Source organism: Coloeus monedula (genome assembly GCF_965178545.1).
Source record: "Coloeus monedula genome assembly, chromosome: 9".
Classification (NCBI taxonomy): Eukaryota; Metazoa; Chordata; class Aves; order Passeriformes; family Corvidae; genus Coloeus; species Coloeus monedula.
The window spans coordinates 17,992,081-18,014,452 of NC_138789.1; the positions used below are offsets into that span (position 1 = coordinate 17,992,081).

General features: G+C 41.6%; 1 protein-coding gene across 2 annotated transcripts; it reads right to left on the reverse strand.

Annotated features, from left to right (window-relative positions):
• Window positions 1–8,518: 8,518 nt before the first annotated feature.
• SAMD13 (sterile alpha motif domain containing 13) lies at window positions 8,519–19,586 on the reverse strand. 2 transcript variants are annotated; one of them, XM_082286949.1, is made up of 4 exons: window positions 19,484–19,586; window positions 18,044–18,119; window positions 13,870–13,981; window positions 8,519–8,670 (listed from the first exon to the last, which is right to left on the reverse strand). In XM_082286949.1, the coding sequence occupies exons 2-4, from the start codon at window positions 18,094–18,096 to the stop codon at window positions 8,527–8,529; spliced, it is 309 nt and encodes a 102-aa protein (XP_082143075.1). In that variant the 5' UTR covers window positions 18,097–18,119; window positions 19,484–19,586; the 3' UTR covers window positions 8,519–8,526. The 2 variants fall into 2 exon arrangements, with proteins under 2 accessions (XP_082143075.1, XP_082143076.1); XM_082286950.1 differs by lacking the exon at window positions 19,484–19,586 and adding an exon at window positions 19,249–19,336.
• Between the last annotated feature and the right edge of the window lie 2,786 nt (window positions 19,587–22,372).

Consider the following 22,372-nt stretch of genomic DNA (forward strand, 5'->3'; position numbering starts at 1 on the left):
AAATATTATAGTAAATTCATTTTTAAACTAGCTATTCCCAGACCTTTTAATGAAACAATTCATTTGATGTCTGTAACATGTTTTTGACATGTAAAATCAGGAATATTCTCTTTATTAATATTTCTTCAGTAAAATGAATATACAGGCATGAGAGCTGCTGTTACATTGACATAACCTGTTATGACCCCTTGATGCCACACTGATCTAGAGCTGAGGTTCTGACCCAGAGACTGAACAGGGAATCAGTCAGAATCAAGATTTTTTTGCACAGGAAATGAGAAACAGAAAGAAAAAAAAAAGCATCTCTCATATCTCCTTTGTGGTGTGAATAGTTACAGCTGTTGACTACTTTCTCTGCATGTATTCTGACTGCATGACTGCTGCTGCTACTCATCAGACTGTAGTTACTATAGTACTTTTATATTAATCACTGAGGTGATTTGAGGGTTTGGGCTATCTCTGTAGGTTTAATTAAATAGTTTTCTTTAGTGTAATAATCTTATCATGACTTCTGAGCAGGCAGGAGTCAACCTACGTGGCCCTATTACATTTGGGAGGGGTAGGGACAAAACTAGACAGACAGATAATGCATATTTTACTTTAGTTACCCCAGGTGATAGCTTTGAACACAGAGATAAAACAATACAGTCAACAATTCTCATCTCACAAACTGTGGCTACCAGATTTGCAACAGGAATTCTGCTCAGCTTCCAACAGATTCTAACCCTTGCTCTCATTTTCTCTGAGTGTCATTTTCACAGACTCCATGTGACAGAGTACAGATCCAAAGGGAAGTGCCCAACGTAACTCCTAAAAACTACAATTTAGTTGCCTTTGTGCCTCCTGAGTTGGCAGACATGCAGCATTACTCTGGGTACAATCATTAAATTCACAGGCACCAAAAATGGGGGAGATGTCCTGCTCTGTGTGACATTTTGAGGTGCTTTGCAGGATAGAAACTTGCCTTGATGAGCAGGGCATAATAGATACAAGGGAAGGAAGAACTGTCCACCAGCCTGAGCTATCTCCTGAACAACAGGAAAAATGACACCACAGAGTGAAGCTGTCCCAGATGTGATGTTCTCTGGTCACCAGCCAATTCTGAAAGGTTTATTTACAACACTTCTAGCTTTTCCTGGGGACCTTCTCGCTTACCTTCTTAGATGGTGTTGTATTGTACTTGCAGGCTTATGTCTTGCTACTTCTGTCACTTCCAGGTGCTTTTAATTTATTAATGTATCTTTTAAAGGCAAATAAAGAGCAACATCAAAAAATGAACTAGTTTTTGACTATTTACTACTTGTATATAAATGTGAACATTGTAAGTAAAAGAACCATTTTAATTCATCCAATTTCACCTAAAAAGTGACCAATCTTCTTCTAAATGACAGTTCACTAACAATAGAGGAAAAAGAATCTTACTGAACATGACAGCATTTACCTCTTTTCGAAACAAGGCAGATCTGCGCAACCAGCTTCCTTTCTACTTTATAAGAAATTTATTGCATTAGGCACAAGGTTTCTTTCATTACTCTTTGTGCTTCATTGGTGGCCCTGCAAGGTAGTGCTGGAGTAACCTCCATGGCAGAATGAGGACACAAAGCAGCAAGCAGTTGTTTACTGAGCCTTTCCTGTGGCAACAAGCACACACGTACACTCGAACAGTGTGGTTTGTATAAACCTCCAGAGACATGCAGACATTCGCTAAGTCTTTAGAGCATCTCAGTGCAGCTCCATCCAGCACTGCAAACCTGAGTCACTTACGTGGGCAGATTGCTTCTAAAGAAAGCACTTAGGCAATCGGAAGCAGCCCAAATTTCCCATATGGCAACTAGATTAAGACAAGAGTGGCATAAATCATTCTTGAAAATGTGAGTTAGCCAGACTCACTTGGGCCTGAAATCTGACCAAATTCCCATTGGCTTCATTAAATTCAGTCTCCACAATGGAATTGCATTAATTTCATTGAGACAGATGTTTTTTTCAGCTCCTGTCCTAAGGAGCTATTCAAGTTGCTTACTTTGTCTTACTCAGAAGCAGCTGCGATGCTTTGCTGACAAAATCACACTTGATGAAAATGAGCAGCAGCTAGCAGATTGTAAAATTGCTGTTTAAAATACAACTTCTTGCTGATAACATGAACCTTGCTGTTCCTGGGCTACATCCCAGGAGTTCATAGGGGCTGAAGCCTCCTACCAAAAAACAGGTTATTTCAAGTGCACAAACATATTAGCTTTTTAGTCTTTGATTCTTTCTCATCCTGTTTCTGTTCAATTCTGATAACTGCCCAGGACAGTCCAACACAGCCCTCCTCAGCTGCTCATCATGCTCCACACACAACCAATGTCACACAGATAAAATGCACCAGCTAAACTCATGAGCCAGTACCTAAAACAGAGAGCAAATGTCACTGTCAGGGTCAGCACAAGGGATCTGTCTTCCCTGACTGTATTATTCTATAAATATTGCTACCTGCTTTCCAATACACATTTAAACCTGCCCATTTTTATTAACTATTACAGCTACTTTTTCTTTTCTTCCTTAAAGTTGTCTTTTTTCTTTTTTAATTTAACCTTGCTTTTATCAAGAGTACATAATCCTGACTCTAAGTTGAACTGAGCTACTTAAAGTGACCAAAAAACTGTTTCTGACTAAAAACCTCAAAATAAATACTTCTGAATTTAGAATTCCACTATTTTTATACACACAACAGCCAACCATATTCCTCCTAGAAAGTGCACAGATATATCTAGAATGGAAACGTATTAAATGTTTCCAGTTACTGGATCAAAAATGTCAACTCACAACACAGTTATAATATAAATTGTTTTCTGAGAGCCTCACCATTCATAGCAGACTGAGAAAGATACACACATGTACCTGAGTGCAGGCATGCACATATGTGTATAAATGACACTTATTAGATCAGCTGATGTATGACTAATCTATGGCAATCAAATCAGAAAAAACATCTGGGGTTAGTTGTTTGCTAAAACAAAATCCAACCCAAACAATACTGAAGGGACTCAAAATTAGATAACTAAGGGGGTAGAGATACCTTTGATACAGAAGGAAATACAACAGCAGCCAGAGTGCCTGAGTACAGTGGAGCTCTTCTGCCACTTCTCAAGTGTGGCATTAGGAATGAATTCCTACATTACATCTGACTGAAAAAGACAAGAGTTCGAGTTTTAATGGCCTCATACTCCTGCAACATTTTCAAATGCTCTAGACATACATATTTCCAGGTAGGAAAGCTCAGGCAAACTGGCGTATATTATTTATGCAGAAGGGAGAAGGGAATTTGAAGAGTGACCTTGTGAAACAGGGTTGCTACACCCAGGCACACGCCCATTTCAATGCTTCTCTCCCCACAGTTTGGCCACCAGCTTGTGAACAAACTCAGCCACCAGTTCCTTACTTTTTACTTCCTTCCTCCTTCCACTCAGACAAGACAAAGCAATGTTACTCTTGAATCCAAGAGATCAGTGCAAATGATGAGCCTTCCCTCCCTTTTCTGATACAATTCAGAGGCATCTGCCAAAATCAGAGGCATCCTCAATATAGTAAGTACCAAAGAGTGTTTATAGAGGGGCAGCTGGATTATAGCAATCATCCAAAAAAGGGAAGAGAACATCCTGAGATGAATGCAAGTCTGCCAATGCCAAGACATTTGCTGCTGCCTTATCAGCAGATCAGCTGATGATACAGCAGTTGTAACTGCTGACTGCTCCTTTAGCAAGGATGCTCATGAGTGTAGCATATAAATACAACAGTGGTCTCCAGTACTCACCAGCAGCCTTCAGCAGCAATGAAACTCTCACATGGAGACCAAGAACCACTTACAGTTTTCAAGGTGATCCCCTTGGGCTCTTCATGTGCCTGAGGTTATAGCTGAATTCCCCAAATTTATGGCAGCTACCAACCAATGTTATTCTGGGAACGGAATGCACATTGAAGATCCAAATGAACATCACTAAAGCAATTCCCTAATTATAGGGGCTAAACAAAAAATAATTTAATGACCTTGTTGCATTATCAAATTAAAAAGAAGACAGAGTTTCCCAACAGGAATGAAAGCTACTTATTAAATGTCTGCCCCTTCTTCCAGTGAAGACTGCCCCTGCCAGTGTGCTAATGACAGCCACTGTCCTCAGTGCTCCCCCTGGGGAAACTGCTGTCCAAACTGAGCAACACAGAGGTGAAGGTGCACAGAGACCTTTCATGTGATGGAATGGGACATGGATGAGATCTCTTGAATGACATCTCCAAACACCAAGTCCTCTCATTAGATGATGAAGAAGCCAATCCATTGCCTGTGGTGAAGGATAGAGTAGAGCAGACCCTCCTCTGCAGTGCTCCACTCACTCTGCTCCTTATGAGCCAGTGATTGTTACACCATCCACCTGTAATCATTTCATTTCCCACATGACTTTTGGGCCAAAAGCCATTCCTAGAAGAGAATGAAATGCTGTTCTGACTTGGAAGTAAAGAACCAGAATGAAGACAAAGTAAGGTAGCATTTTTTTGGTCCTACTCAGACTCAGTCTTCAACTTGTATACAATATAGCCATTAAAAAAAGAGAAATAAATTTGCAGCTTCTCCTAGACTCACAGAAAATAAGACCCTCTGATTTTAAAATAACTGTCACTGTTACTTAAGTGCGGCAGTAGAAAGAGGAGTGCTGAAGACAGAAGATCAATTCAATGCTGAATTTTTAAAAAGAGAAAGAGTGAAAGGATTTGGTAGAATTTGAACATGTTGGAAAAAGCAGGGAAAAGAGGAAGAGTTAATTTGGCAATTAAACCCTGACAGTGACAGCCTAATGAGACATTTTCCCAGGGCCATTTCTAACCAGGAGTGATGCATGGGGGTTACTCCCTTTATTACAGCTGACGAATCTTGTCTTATAATTATATGGGCAAAGAATCTTCTACAAACTGATCAAGTGCAGCACATTAGAACAAACTGGGAACAATAACATGCAGGGATGGCAGATGGCAGCAAGTAGTCAGAACAGTTTTTTCTGGGCTGAGAAAGTGATCTTGGTGGACAGGTACAGCCAGAGATCCCATACTTTGCTGACAGTTGCCTTACATGTGCTTTAAGTGTGGTACTTGGCTCTGTTTGGATGCAAAGAGGACATGCCATGTTGTGCATCAACAGCTTGAGAGGAGAGTGACCAGCTGATGAACAATTCCAATATATATTTCACACTCATCATACCAGAATAGACATACTGTGATACTTTCAAATAATTTTAAAAGTGTATGAAAGATTCTAATAGATATCAGTAGTGCATATTAGCAGAGAGGAAGGACAGGGAAGAGGAAGACTTTGGCTGTAGCATGATTGTTTTTGTGCTGACCAACAGCAGGGCAGGGCAGCTCAGTGCTCCTTTACTCCTTAAAGCTGCCTCGAGGAGAAGAAGAGCACTCTCTAAATTGTGGTTTGGTGTGAAAGCCAAGACATCACGCTCACCCCCCGTATCAGCTGAGCAGTCAGATGCTGGCAGCTTAACCAGAGCACAGGCAGGGCTTTTAAGGAAGAGGGACTCTCCCAGCTGCAGGCACATATAAGGGCATGATTTAAATTGGATTCCTGCACAGCTCTGCGATTCAGAGCTGCGGTACTGACACTGGATCCAGTAATGCCTATCAGTTGCTTCCTCATCTCAACAGCAGCTGTGTTTTCTGCAAGAGGAATGGTAGCTAAAAATAATCTGGCTTTGACTTCCTCTTTTAAACCCTCCAGTCTCTTAGAAAGATTTTTTTGTTCTCCCAGAAACAGCAAGGAGAATGTATGAAACAAAACCAGAACGGTCAACTGCACAAAGAGAACAGCAGCATTAGAAAGCTCAGAGAACAGTAGGAAACTACAATAAAAATCAGAGACAGTAAAAAAATTGCCACAGTTTCAACCAATATTTTCCAAATTCCCTTTTGCACTTGCAACAAGACTTCTGTAAGGCCTTTATTTGTATGACTCAGTGGTGCTGAGCAAAAGGGAAATACAATCTGGATGTTTCTGAATGTAATTCATTTGCTCATTAAACATATTAAAAGAAAGAACTGTGTTCAGGAGTCATCAAATGTACTCTCATGTCTGCACAGTGGAGATTTTTACTCCCTCTTGGAATAAGTATGTTTTACTTCTAATTCTGACTTCCATAGGACCATAAAATGTAAATCCCACATTTATGCAACATGCAAATGGAGAAAAAAAGAATATTCAATTAATCCTTCAGTAACATAGCACTATGTATTCTCAACCAAAATAATTCTACAAATACAGTGCTGGTTAGCATGTTCAGACTGTTTTCACGATCCTTTTCATAAATATACCTAATTCTGTATTAAAATACTTAGGAGTTTCATGTATAATTTTTAAATTGCAGCCCAAAATTAGCCAGATACAGACTACAGCTCAAAATTCCCTAAGGCAGGGTTGATGATCTCTATTTGAATCTAATCTAGCAGAAGATCCCTACTCCCAGTGGGTATCTCTGGACATGACCAAACTATAAATAAAATCCTAAGCGGAATTCAGACCACGGCTTGCAAACCTGCTGCTCATAGACCAATACCTGAAGTAAGCATAATACAAGGGACAGACAAAAATGATGAATAAATACATCTCTGTCCTGTTGTCTCAAATTCCAAATAAATACATTGTACCACGTAAAAGTTAAGAATCCAAGAAAGCATGCTGCTGTATATATTTATGTAATATAGCATATACCATGAGCTTTACCTCTGGCATAGCTATTACCATGGCTTTGTCCCTTCTCTCCCCTTTCTCCCTTTAACACCAGTAACTACAAGCAACTCTCTGAGCACTGTAGCATGAACAGCCACCTCACACTTGGTCAAATCAAAGTGAAGACAGGGCCACTGCCTAGGCAGGAGATTGCAGGAGTTTCTCCTTCCTCTCCCTGAATCTTGTCCCCACCTAGCAGAAAGCAGCACCCTTCTCCCTTCTCAACTGCACCCCCTCACCATTTCCTCCCACACTGTTTCCACTTTCACCACACTCCCGTGCTTATTTCCTGCTTCTTGGTTCCTTTGCTCAGCATCACTGATGTAACTCCACATCCCCATTTCAGGGGTCATGACACAGCTCTCTGGGCCAGAGACGATGGTGAGCCCAGACAGGGCTTAGCACCATCCATGGGCTGTCTCCCAGACATTCTGGGGTAAATCAAACCACCCTGTGTACCAGGACCAGCACAGTGTCTCTGCACCACTGACAGCCCCAGACAGGGGCAAGGGAAACACAGATGTTACTGGTGAACTGTGACCAGCCAGGAACTGGCTTCTCTTTCAGCAGTAACACCAGAGAAGAAAGAGCAAAAATAACTAAATATTTAAATATTATGGTAGCTGATGTTAAAATTAACCACAAGAACATAGAATATTAAGTAGGTTTTGGTACCTTTTTAATAGGAAAATGGAGAAAAGGAGCTCCAGTATACCACAACAGAGAAAGTAAAAGATCTGTAAACTGAATCCAAACATAAGCAATGTTTTATTGGGATATAGCAAGCAACCTATCAAATAGGGAACCAGTACAAACAGATTGAACATGACTCTCTTTTAACAGAGATGTATGGTGACAAGACAGCTTCTTTCAGTTCTTAAAACAAGTATTCAAAGTGTTAAGTAAAGCATTTAAAAAAAAAAAAAATCAATCATTACAACACCAAAGACAGACAATATTAAAAATGTGCAGAATTTTACTTTTTACAAATTTCTGCATAATGTTAGAAAACAATCATAAATTAAAAAAGGAATAAAATGAAGCTTTTTTTTTGTTTGCAAAGCAACACAAACCTTTAAAAACCAATTATATTTTACATAGGACTACTATTAAAAACAGGTGAAAAGCTGAAAATTTAAAGCACAGCAAAAAATATACAACCCAGTTTCACCTGTCAGCAACACCTTCTGATACTGAAGGAGTTTTGTTAGTTCTATGTACAGCTTTAAACATTGCAGCATACCACGAGTAAACCTTAATAAGGTCAAAATAGGACCCTCTACAAAAAAGGGTGACTTGGCAAGTGTCAGGCCCATCCTGAAATTATAAGTAGCAATAATTTTAGTAGGTCTTTAGTGTAAATCAAAACCTACTTTAATTGGTTCCTCTCTCTCTAAAGATGCATGTAAACTTTGGGGTTGGTTTTCTTTATTTTTTTGGTATTTTAATTAACAAAATCAAGAACATGTCTGGCTCAAAAATGAGAATGACATACCTCCCTTTTGTTCTTGGATACAGTGATCTCAACATGCTCATTGACACTTCCTAAAAGAGAAAATCATTATGTACTATGTAAAAAATACACACCACCTCTCTCAGTTCAGACTCAGTATATAGTATATTGCCAACTCTATCCAATAGGATATATATTGTAATTTGGTTTAAACTCTTAATAGATATATTCTCTCTTTACAAAGTTCCATCACATGAAACCAAATTGCTTATTTTTCCTTTGAGGCACAGCATGACCCCAATGAGACAATTAGCTATAAAGAGTTGTTCTTTAGATGTTGTGTCTGTAGAGGTTTTACGTGATATTCATAGATTTTCAGCGCAGGCCCCAGTTTTAATGAAAGTCCAGTCAGTACATCATTTCTTGTCATCAACAGTAATGATTTCCCATCAATTTCCTATAAGAAGAATTAAAGAGTTGATAAAGACAAATATACAAATCTAACAGATGAGAACAGTCATGCAACAAATGGAAGACTACTATGGTGGATCAGTGAGAAAAGAAACAGTAGCCTTGATTTTCCTGAAACCATGTTCACAGCTGCTAAACTCTGCTGTTTACTTTTCAAGTGCTCACCTGTGCTGACTAAGGCATAAATAATATTTAGTCAAGCACAAAATCCAAATGAGCCTAATTTCAAAATTCTCTCCTTGTAAACGTCTTTCAAATTAATAGGTACAAGTGAAGAATGCCTAATTATAAGCCATTAAGGGAAGGATACTCCTAAGAAGGGAGCTTATGAAGTGCATTTCAGAAGAATTACTATTGACAGCAATATGCAAGTTTAGACTAGTGAGTATCTGCTAATAACTTCAGATGCCTTCTTTCAGATGCATCCTGTGGGGGGAAAAAAAGGAAAAGGCTCTTGCAATTGGAAATTTTAGAAGGGCCTAACTGGAGCTTGACACTCTGAGGGAACTTCTCTTCCTCTACTTACAAGGGAAGAGGGGAAAAGCAGCAGCTTGCCAGGTTAGGTCTCAAAAAACCCTACACTCTCCTGCTTAAAATACATTTTGTAAATCACAGATATGATGGGATTTTATTTCCTCTCAGACCTTGACTTTCTGATCTGTTTAGGTTAGAAATCCTGTAGGCTTTGTGTTTTTTTCCATCTCAAAACCTTGTCAAAATGGAAGAGAAAGAATCCACATCTCTCAACTCTCTTCTCCCTTGCAGACATGGGACCATCTTTTTCATTACACATTCTTACAGTTCAGTCACACTGAACTACTCCAGAAACATGAGCTGCAGCTACACAGCAATGCATTGATTGGTGTCTCACAACACAGCCAGATTGCCAAAGGGCATCATAGCCCAAACATGTATATAGCCTTATCTGACATTCTCCTGCACTGGACTCTACTCTGCTGTTTCATTCTTTTTCATACTTTTAATTACAACCTCTTAGTATTAACTGTTGAATTTGTTATCAATAGCCAACAACTAATTCAAATGCTGGCATTTATTGTTGTCCCAAAATGTAGTATTTTTATAAGTATTATAAACATTACGCATCAACTTATCCCACTGCAGCATGTTCCTTCGGAATATTAAATATTATCTTGGAAATATCAGAGATCCCATCCTTTATTACAACTCAACATGAAAAGAAAATTTCTATTAGAGTTCAGCAGGAATGTGTCCAGACTGATCTCTCTTACAATTTGATAAAGTTTATAAATACAAAATACATGGACAAACCACAACATAGTCAAAGATCAGCTGAAAGTGGCATTTCTTTAAAATATCCCCAAGATGTATACGACTACTAATCCCTCAGGGGAGCACAAAGTAACAGTATTTCTAAAAGAAAAAAAAGTTTCCAATAACTTTTTACCCAATTATAGCAGGTGCCTCTTTCCAATTACTGTTGAGAATGTTAATGGTTAAAACCAGTTTCTATCCTCTCTTTTCCATTCGTCACAATTCTTTTCTGTGGGAATTTTGACACCAGTGAGTATTTTGCTCATTGCTATGACCGATCTGAAGTTGCCTTTTCTGCTGCTGTTCAACGATGCTATGGAGGAAGAACAGCCTCCAGCTTGGTAGGATCCAAATGGAGTAAAGCCAGTACCTGGAATAGGAGAAACTCCAAGAATAGGAAAAAAGCGTCTATTCCTTTCCCTTCTTCTTCCACAGGGTTCCCTGTGGTTTCTAAAAATGCTGGTAACTCCTAAGACTTTCACTGAATAGCAAACTGATTCTTTAAACACATCTGTGTAGGAATGAGTGATTACATATTCGGAGTTCAAGAATTTTATGTCTTTGTGTGAATTGTAAGTTTTACCTCTTTCACTTCCTTTATGTTTTCCACATTAACCTGCTTCTGCAGAATTGTCACAGTTAACTCTTTTTTGGCACCAGGTAAGATTTTCTATGCTCTGGTGACTTCTCTGATTTCTTCTCTGCTATTTCTCTATTTTCTGGATTTTTTTTCAGATGCAATTTCAATGCCAGCTCTCAGTATGCCTTTTTAATGTTAACTGCAGAGAGACTTCTCTGCACAACTCAAACTAACAGTAACTCCCCACTTTATCAGGATGACCTCAACAGCAGTATCACGTTGTCTTCAGCAAATAACCAGGAGACTGCTTAAGTTTCAAGTCCTCCCACCACTGTTTCTGCTCTAAGTGACTGAGAATTGCAAAGTTGTACAGCAAGCCAACATGAGAGCATGGCAGCCAGCAGGCTCACGTGCTCCTCCATGTGATGGCTCTGCCAGAAAGCAGCAGTGGACACCAGCTGAAGTCAAATCCCAGTTTCCCTTCCGGTAAAACATTGCAGTGAGGCCAGCAAACCAGTATTGGGTTACTTGGGCATATCTGGCTATCACAACACTAATGGTTAAGAAGCCACATGGGAAATAACAAAGGTCAGAATACAAGCACATCTTGAGACCTTGCAAACGGCTTCAGTCTTGGAGTGGGCCACAGTCCCCCGTGCTTTCAGGGCTCCTAGAGAAAACTCAGCCACATACTAGCAGGCTATATTTCTCTGAAGGTGTTTACACCCTCATCCTGCAACTGGTATTCCTCCCTCTTTAGGTATCCTGTGTCCCCAGCTTCTTGGGTTGTCTGATTTGCTTGCTGATGTTATGGTTTTTTGTTATTGGGAAACATCCTTCAGTTGAATCTGTTTTCATCAGTGAGCTCTTTTGATTTGCTGACATCAGTGGAACTCCAAGAAGGAATAATAGATAATCATCATATAAGCATCACTTCTTACCAGCACTTACAATACAGTTTTAATAAAACATTCTGCAGCCCTTAAAATGTCTTCTAATTTTCCTTAAAATATTGTAAGAAAAAATCACGTGTTTTAGGTGAGTCCAGAGGTATTCAGATTCATCAAAAGAAAGTGTGGACTCAATTACTGTTGAGTAAAAGCTCAGTGTAATAACAGATGTCATGATTACATTCTGGGCTAAGGATATTTTGTAAGGAAACCATTGTGCTACCCCTACAGAAGCAGTTCAGTGGAAAACAATTTCCCAGTGTTGTAGGTGAAACTGAATACTTTTCTTTACCACTTACAAACTCATTCCTCTTCCAGTACATATTCAGGGCAGTAGATCAAATGAAACTAGGTTTCTGGGGCCCAGGCAACTGCAAACAACAGAGGACAATAGAGATGGCCAGAATTGCAGCTGCATGCCTGGTGCTCTATAGACAAAGGATGGCTAAGAGTTCAAAATGAACCTGTCTGCACTGCCATACCTAGAAGATCCTGATAAAAAATACTGTAAGAACACAGTTAAAGTTAGCGGTAGAAAATAGGACAGAAGAAACTGAACAGCACCACTGAGAAGAAGTTAGGGACAGGGTTGTTTATGGGGCAGTTCCTGGTGCAGACAGGGAATAGACCAGCAAACCTGGCATGTAGAGCCAGGCACTTGCTGCTCTTCATGCTGCTAATGGAAAGGAGGGGGAAGGAAGTGGCAATGACTTCTGCTGTGATTGTCCATCCTTCAGCTCCTGGCCACATCCTGGTGGCAGCTGTCAGCCTCTCTCTCCAAGGCTTTAGCATAAGGTGAAGTTGGCAGCGGAATCACAGTCACATATCTGCACATAGATATCCTAGCAGAGTCCTCAGTTACCCTACTGAAACTACTTGCCCTCGCTGCAGAACACTAATAAAGCCTTTACACTCTACTTCTACGCTGTTTTCCATAAGGCTGTTGCAAACTGATTTGCCGAAACTTGTAAGTTAGCCTCACCTTCCTGCTGCAAAATCAGTAGTAATTACTGCAGTATTATTGACAAGCCAGCTGTGAGGCAGAGAGGTTAAGATATTTGACGGAAGTCAGAGGTATCTGTCAGTATAAGGAAAAGACTCCCAGAGGCCACAATTACTTTGCCCATGTGCTTTTTTTAAGCCACATTTCCAGGGCTGTTGAGGAGACATGGATGCTGGTATTAATGAATGGACACACTTAAACGTTTTCTTTTTTGGCACATTCACCCGTCTTCAGATTCTGAACAATGAGTAGCAGCTGCAGAAAGAACCTCTCTCTGCAACCTGCCAGAGAACCACCCAACACCAGGCTTTTCACCCTGAAGAACAAAGAGCTACATTTAAATACTTTGTTATATGCATCAGTTACAATCAGATGGGATTTCACAGACATGGTGTTGAAGGTCAGCAACATTAACCTGATCAACCATGATGTTATTTCATATGCAATGTACAATGTCCCTGCAAAGCTGCCAATAACTTGCACCAGCTCAGCACCTTGGAAGGTCAAGCCATCTGTTTTGATAACTAATTACAAGTGTGGGTGACTAATTTCCTGGTAGCCGCACACAAAGCTACAGAATTATCTGGGGAGGTGGTGAACTGCCAACCTGATGTAAGTTACTTCTCTATGGAACTTGGTGTAGGCCAAGTAAGCTCACTTCCCTATTCTGCCCCACTAACACACCTTTACCAGCTGCTGGCAAGGGAGTTACAATGGGCCATCTGACTGTTCATCTCTTTGCTGATCTAATCCACCAAAAGAAGCCTTCCATTAGTATCAGCAGTTACAAGGCCCAGAAACAAAGACCCAACCTCTTTCTCAGACTGAGTCCTACAAATATGCTGCCCCTCTGCCAACTTACTGCCAACTTGTCCTTTCCATATTCACTTGTACTACCAAGTTCAATGCAACACAGCAGCCCCTTTTTTACCCCATGCCTTCAAACTCAAATTGTTGCTTAGAAGTCCTAGGTTTTATAAATACTCATGAGTGTATCTGCACAATACACTAAGAAAGAAGGGAATTCACATTTTAAATACCATTCACATTTTAAATAACAAGACAGTGAAACTGAGTGGGTTGTATAGGGAGACTCAGTTCAAGCCAGAAAATTTGTTTAGATTTTTCACCTTTCTGAATCCTATTTTAAACAAACTCCAACTTATTATCCACAGCTTGTTTAACAATATTATTACTCAGAGATTACAGTCCCATGCACTGTCACCCAATAACAGACTCAAATCCCCCCATTATTGTGGGATTTTCTCTCCCATTTTACAGTATATAACCAGGCCTATGGCAAAAATGTGTAATGTGAGAAACTGGCGGCAGTCAAAAGGTGTTTGCTAGCAGATTTACCTGTTCCTGAAAAGCATTGGCTTGTTCTTCAAATCCAGCTGTTCTGAAATAATTCACAACATCGGTGACAGCCCAGTCAGCAGGATCCAGAGGTCTCCCATTCTCTACTGAACTGCAAAGTGCAAATCCAGACAAGTAATCACTAAAGGTGTGCAGAACATCTGCTGCTTCTTTGTGCACGCCTCATGTACATCCCCTCCTTCCTTGTTTCTCCAGGAAAAGTGTTCTTTGATACATCTCCCCCCCACCCCAATACAGAACAGTCACTCCTGTCTTTCTACATTCCAAAGACATGATGCTGGGGAAAACTGAGATACCTATCCTTTCAGAAAAGAAGGAAGTACATGAATTGTCACATCAGCCAAAGGTAATCAGTTAGGATCTTCCTACAAGTGTGCTGTGTTTGCTGTTGGAGAACGAAAACTGCCATAGCTGGAGTACCAAATTCCTGCCTTTCATGCCTGCAGCTTGCTTTCAGCTACCAAGTACTTAAAGAATTGTATGTGGATTATTCTTTACACAGATGAGACTGTTCTTGTAACATGCATAGAAATTACTGGTAGACATCTTTACCTTGCAGAACAACAACAAATAAATTACAAACAAACAAAACTCCCCAGCCAAAACAAAACAAAGAGGCACCAAATGATTGCACTAATTCTCAATATAGAAAATTTCCCAAAACTGTTGTTGGACTCATCTTTGGACAAATCCATGGACTTTTAAAATAGCTGTGCATCTGAGAAAACATCTGTTAAACACAATCAGAATTAATTCCTTCTGTGATTAACCTCAGGCAATTGCTTTCCACAGTAGCAAAAACAACGAAACATTCATATTACTATCCTTATCCTGCATTTGTTTTCCTCAAACTGTAATCACCCTATCACAAAGATAACCTTTGTGTATCTGAAAAATTTTGGTAAAAATAGACCCAGCGAGCTTGGACTGCCTTTTCTACCGCAATTTATGAGGATGAAGAGCAAGACATCAAAGAGCTTCTTTAACGTGTTTCTCCAACCAGAAGTCCTGAAGTTCATGACAAATATTTTCCATTGTTATGCATGCTTAACCATAATGCTAATGAAGCAATATTGAAAATGTACAGATCAGGGCAGGTGTCAGAATCCTGTCCATTTTCTGGTCTGAAGCTTAGAGTCAGGACTTTGATTTCAACAGCACCAGCTAGAAAATAAACAGATTATACTCTCCTGAGTATAATTTTTGTTCTGTCCTTCAATTTTTTCTTTTCCAACTGTCACCCTCTCTGCCTTGCCTGGACTTGTATGTCTTTCAGCAAAATAACTGGGCGAATCAAGGGCCAATCATTTTTTAAAGCAGTCAGAGGGAATCTATACATAGAGTGCCTCCAATCACTGTTTCTACAACATTCTTATTTCTACAAGAAATAAAAATGTCTACAAGAATAAGATGCTTTAAAATCTTAAGAGGACTGGCATTTTAGGCTTTGAAACAAAGTCCTGGCTGGGAAGGAGGACTTGTGGAAACAATGATTTTTTTGCATCTCCCCAAAGTCTTGAAATGTGCCTGTCGATATGGCAACAAAATCTGGCCACAGGGATCATCCACAACCTGTGTTACACTGGGCCTTCTAAAGCAGGTTTTTTCGTTCATCACAGATCTCCGAGCCATGAGAAACGGAGTTTCTTACTCTTGCTCATCACATAATGACTTACTTCATGAATTGCTTCACTGATTGTGATTACACAGAAAGCAACACTCAGCAAAATTGAAAATGAGACTATCTGGCCTTATTAGAGCTGCAATTTTTTCCTTTTTATTTTTTTTTTAAATCAAAGAATGCCTTTTGACTAAGATTTTTTGGCATTGTGCACATTCTGAGGCTTAAGAAGTAAAATGTGAAAACTGCCACACAAAATCCGCACATATTTACTAAAGCAGCATTAGAGGAATTATATTTAAATCTTTGCATTTTCCCTAAGACATAGACTGTCACTTTCAATTATTCATTTTCTACTTAAAAATAAGCAAAATGCAAACAACTCAGTTAAAAAAAAAGATACTGAATTTGATCCTTCCTAAACAGGAAATAAAAGGTTCAGTCTGTAAAAATACCACCTAACTGTAATTTGCTTACTTCTCCAAACACTTTAATTTCAATTTAAATATGGCCCCAAACCCTCTTTTCCACAATTTTGTATTTCAGCCCAGGTGCTTTGGTTTTTCTTGTAGCTCTTCTTTTCTCACTAGGGAACTACAGCTTGGTCCACCCCATCCAGGGCTCAACTGTAATGACTTCAGGGGCTCTACCTCAATTATTAATTAATCATAGGAAATAATTGCAAGTTCCTGCCTCAAGGAATAGCATCAGGCTGGACCTCAAGTGGAGCCAATCTGCACAGCTACAGCTGCAAAAGACTGGAAGGCATGTGGCAGACTGCTGGAGGCTGGCTGGATTTTTAACCCATCTACCCACACAGACTTCATTACTTTCCTTCTCACCCTGCTGTTGACATGGCTCTATTCTTTACTCAAGTAAAGGGAATATAGAACATCCATGGCTTAGCCATGCACTGGCTTATGCCAGACATCCTGGATGCTTTAAAATTTAAAGAGGACTGGCATTTTAGGCTTTGAAACAAAATACTAGATGCACTGACAATGAATAAAAATTAGGCTTGTCTGTTTTTCATCACTGTCCCTGTGCCTTTATTGCCATCATGTGGCAGAAGCAGAAAGGTCTGAAAGGATACAGCTGACAACAAACAGATTTTATCCAAGCTATTTATAAGCACTTCAAGAAAGTGTCGAATACTTCCTTTGTAGATATGCCCACATACATACTATATACATTCATCTAGAAACCACAGCCCCACAGTTTAATTACAATTTCCATCCACTCTAAAAAGCCACCTTAGCGATCAGTAGTTGAGTCTTTATCACCCCAAGCCTTGGGGAAAATGATTAAACGTAAACTGTCCCTGCTTTGACTGCCTCCTTTCCCTTCCCACCTCAGAGTGCTCATTGTAGAAACCAGACTGTCAAAAGGAAGGTGGTTTCGGAGGGACACACACGATATTTATTCATAGGCACTGAATAGGAAAATGCTCTTTATGTTGGTGTGGTGTTGCCAGCGTCTCAAGTGAAGGGGGAGGATGCTGATTTTAATGGCTGCCATCGGATCTTTGATGCTATGTCATAATCAGGTGTTTTATCAGTAGCCTGAAGTGACCATTATTATTTACATTACTCTAGTGCCTGGTAGCCTACACGTTGTCACGTTTTTTTGGACAGCTTATGTAAAAGAGATATGAAGGAGAATAATGACGTGCAGCTGCACAGAAGTGTTGCAGTTTGACAGAACAGACTAAGAGCTCACTCTAGTACCTTTTCTTGTGGTCTTTTTTTTCCTTTAATATATACACATATGTGTATATCTCTCTCACTGTGGCTTCTGTAACCCTAAAGCAGCAAGGCCAGATTTTTCCACACAGAAGTTCATTTCTCAGATCATAACGTCATTCAGAATTGCTAGTCCTAATTAAAGAATTTCTGACCTTAAGTAAAAAAAGCCTACAAAAAAGTTCCTACGGTTTAGCCTGCGGTCTACAACACAAAAGAAAGCAGTAGAGCAGTACACACCACCCTTTATTCCCACCCTAGATCGGAAATAAAACCCCAGCAACTTCAGGCTTCTTCAATAAACAGCTTAAAGTATCTGTTTCAGAAGGGAACTGACACCTAAGTGATACGCTGCTACTACTTCTCAGCCCTAGACACGTGGGCTGTCAGCAGAGAAGGGCACAGAGAGAGAACTTCCGCGCAGGACACTTCTCTCATTAGGCACTGGTTCTGCAAAAGCCACTAACAGACAGGTAAGCAGAGGCAGGGTATTGGCTACAGTGCTACCACTTGCTTTAGTCTCTGGCTGAGGGGAAAAGAAAACGTACCCCTAACTTAAGTTACTAGCTTCTACATCTCTTCATTGCTATACAGTCTGACCACATATCACTTTTAATCAACTCAGTGCCCTGGACTCTTCTATTCCAAAGCTGAAATACAATAAAAGTAATTAAGAACAGGGAGGGTTTGAAATGAGCAAAGATGGAGATGGTCACTATTGCCAACCACATTAGTTGAAAGGAAACTACATTCAAAATCCATGTGCTGTTCATGTAAAAGGAACACTTACTTCTTGACATCCAGAGAGCCATTTTCCTTGTTTTCCATGTCAACAGTTAGCATGGGGAGAAGTTTTACTTCAGCAACTGATCAATAGGGAGGAAAAAAAGTTGTTTTTAATTACTGGTAGTATGACAAGAGCAGGATAATGTAACAGAGACAAGCATTCTACAGAGACACAAGCATGTTTCCACTTGAGATCAATAGTGCTGTCAAAGACTGATTTTCTCAGAAGCCTGGCAAAGCTGGTAGTAGCTAATGAACTAGAAAAAAAAAAGTTGACCTGTGCTTCAAACACAAGAAATATTTCTTGCTTGAAAATCAAGGAAGGTAATATTACATTTAATCTTTCTCACAAGAGCTAAAATTTTGATCAAACTGTATGTATTCATACAGCTGGAGATTGACCTGCAATATATAGCTGTGTATCAAGAGAGCTTAATAGGCCTTCAGTCATCCTGTGATACAGATGATCCAAACAGATGGAAGATCTTTAGAAAAGTTTGGAAATCCATAGCCTTGTTTTATGAATGTGGACTTGGATACAGATGAGCATGTCACTTATGCCCATTGCATGCATAAAACTAGTAAGCAGAGTTACTAATGGAGCACCAAACTCCTGAGGCCTAAATCAGTATGTTATCCATAAGACCTCTCTTCGGCACTAGAGCAGTTTCTTCTATAAGTATGCTACACTGAACTCCAAAAAGGAAAGGAGCACACGAAGGACACAGGAGAAAATCCAGTTATTTCCTTCCTTGCGGCACGCTGGAGTACTTTCACCACATAGCTTTTACCATCACTCCACAGAACACGCAGAAATGACCCAAGCTTTCCTTTCTGTTCTCAAGTAAGCCATTTCTATTTCAGAGAGCACCAGAGAACGGACCAAGGACTCAGGATATTCTTGCTGTAGCATTAATGGATGCCAGTGAAATGTCTCAAAGCTCTGGGAAGTACAGAATAGGGAAATCATGCTCATCAGCTAAAACTTTACAAAAATAGAGAACAGTAATTAATACTGCTGTGGGGGAAAAAAAAAAAAGAAGACCCTTTATTATACACGTAGCAGCATGTAAAGCACCAAGAAAACAGTAACGAACTAATCGAAAAGATGCTTCTTCCTGCACCGCTGACCAAACAACTCTACGCATTCCCTGAAATCACTTCTCGGTTCACCTGAGGTGACTGCAGACGACACCCGCACCAGCCTACCTGCGGAACGCGCCGCGCCGCGACCGCGCACGGCCCGGAGCCCCCGGGCTCGGGGCGGGCACGTCCCGCGGAGCCCACGGGCCCGGGCGGCGGGGCTCCCAGGGCTCCGCTTCCCGCGGCCGCGCCGGGGCTGTGACACACGCTCGGCATCTCACGGGCACCCCCGAGCCCGCTCGCGCTGCACCACATTGTCAGTTCTGACTGGGGGCGGGGGAAGCAAGGCAGAAAAACCTACCTACGAGCAACTAAACCAGCTCATGGCTACCGGCTGCTGCGGAGCGGCGGAGCCCGCGGCCCCCGCCCCCCGGCGGCAGCGGGCGCTCCGCGGAGGCTCCGAGTGACACCGGGAGCGGCCCCGCCCGGCCCCGTGACGCGCCCGCCACACACGGACCGCCCGCGTCATGGCCGCCGCGTTAAAGGCGCCGCGCCGCGGGACCCCCGCGCCGCACCCCGGCCCCGCCCGGCGCGGGAGGGCACCCGGGGAGGCAGCGGGGCGGGGCACGGAGCGACGCCTCCGCCGAGCGGCTTCCCAGCGGCAGCGCTTACCTGCGGGGGAGCCGCGGGCAGCGCCGGGGGGGCGGTATGGGCGGGCGCGGACCTGCCGGCGGCACACGGCCGGAGAGCAGCACTCGGGGCTCGGTTCATGGCTTGAGGTTCCTGGGGCCTCCTTGTGGACATTTCTACTCCTCCTACCAAGCGGGGTGTAAGAGGTAACGGAAAGGAAACAAATCCCCAGCTAGTTGTTGAAGGGTGCAGTACCGAGCCGAAGAAATTTTACACAAGGTAGGAAATAGGAGTCGCCAGATCTCGGAAAACTGATAAAGTTAAAAAAATTCATTCGCAGAATGAGTTCGTCAACACACATGTGAGTAGCAGACACTTGGCTTTCTGTGGAACTCGTGCAACTGCAGGCTCGGGGCGATGGGGAGGAGGAGTGACCAAAGACAGCAAAAGCGAGTCACCCCGACCGTGCCACCGCCGGCACTGGGGAAAGAGAGGAGATGGAGGCACTGAGTTTACAGATCTTACTCGTCTAAGCTCCAGACTTTATTTCAGAAGGAGACCATACCCACGGGATTTACTGTACAGAAAGATTCAACTCAAAGAGCTTACAAATTACTGTCTGTCCCACTAGCAATAACATCTCACCCACAGAGTTTAATACAGAAATTCTCAAGTTTCTCTGGCAACATTTATTTTTTTTCTTTTTACACTATTTTTTTATTTATTCAGTATCTCCTTGATTCCTGATTTCTAATGGCATAGAAACATTACATGGATGCACTGTCAGTGCGAGGGGAATCAAGCAAGGAATATCAACACACCCTTCCTTCCCCACACACAGGCTTTGCAACCAGGGCGGCATCCCAACCACTACTGAGATGCTGTGACCTTTTGACTATCCTTAACAGCCTGGGTTACTTCAAATTTGTGGGATGTTTTACTTGAAAAATTTCCTTCTGAGTCAAGCCACTCAAACTCCTGCTGTTTGCTGCAAGGCTAGGGGGACATTACAAATTACCTGGGGATTCACACAGAACCTACTGGTGACTCCATCCTGATTTCCACAGCAGAGCTCGGACACAAGTGCCCAGCTGGCACAGACAGACAGAGCCTGCTTGGCCACCAGGGTGGGGACATGGGGCTGTCCCAGGCACTTTGCAGCCGTCTCACTCCCAGACAAAGCTTACTGCACCACAGCTGCACGGAGATCCAGGTCACCTAACTGCTAACTGGACACAGTTACAAGCACCAAAATTACCAGAAAAATGGACTTTTGGGCAAAGGACTGTAGACACGACTTCTCCAACCCTTCATTTTGTCTTACTTATGTGCTGTCAGATAAATAACCGAAGCTTGCAGGAGCTTTGCAAGCAACGGCACTCAAGTATCGACAGAAGCATTGGGAACAGAGGACAGTAACAGTCCTCACTGCTTTGGGATTTAAATAAATGCAGATAAACAAGATAAATAGAGTATTAAGTGTACTGTACCCTAAAGAAAACCCTCTTCCCATCCCAAAGCATACTGTAAAACATGGCATATTTGTGTTGGACAAGTGAGCCGAGCAAGGAAATTCTTTTCTGTCTCTAAAGAAATAAACATTCTAAAAGAAGCCATAATGAGTTTTCTGCATCAGCGGGTTTCTAACTTTGGTAAAGAACTGACATTTGAGGATACAAATATAAATGAGCTATTTTACTCACACTCTCCCTTTCATCATGTTCTTCAGTTAATCCTTTGAGTATTTGAAGTGAGGCTCACACAGAGCATGCATTCCTTCTAGAGGACCTTGAACAGCAAAGAGAGGAATGTTAAGGAAATGGGTTGTGGAAAAATTCAGTGTGGAATATGATCTGTGGCTTGTATTTTCATTCATTGGGGTAAGGTAATTTAATTATAATGAAATTATGTCTGGAGGGAGATAAAGCAGAAAAGTGAATTTGTGTTTTGTTTGACTATTTGCATCCCATTTCTGGCAAGAAAAAACCAAACCAAAAAACAAATGTTTCCAAGCCATGCAGGGAATCAAGTGAGACCAGGGTTGGTAGATCCAGGTTAAGGGGTCAGTCCTGTGTGTCTGAACTTCCACTATCACACAAGGGGAAACACGCAAAGGTCAGTGCGGGTACCAGACACCAGTGGACCCTGTTTTCTGGGTAATGAAAAATGCCAGTTTCCCGCTGCAAAGCTATCCTTTTGTTTTGTCCTTGGCAATGAAACAGCAGAAAACAAAATGCATGGCGCATGTGGCAAAGGAGAGTGTAGCACCCTGTTAGCTGTGCAAAGGGTACTGAATTTCAGCTCTCCAGAGCTAAATAAAGCTCTTTGAACCTTCTTTATTTCAGTGCCCTGAGTAAAAACATGGTTAAAACGCATACTTGTGGAGGCTGAGTGAGGAAACAACACACACTGAAGAAAGCCCCTCTCAATAAGCTAGCACTATACAGAGCAGAAGGGATCTAGCCCAGTATAAAACACGTATTTCTTTGCCAACAACGACCGAATATCGCAGAGCCCTCGGGAGAGCCCCGTGCCCTCAGCAGGACAGGCCGCGCAGGCCGCGCACGCCCCGCGCCGCGGGGGCTGCTGGGAGCTGTAGTCCCGCGGGGGCCGCGCCAGG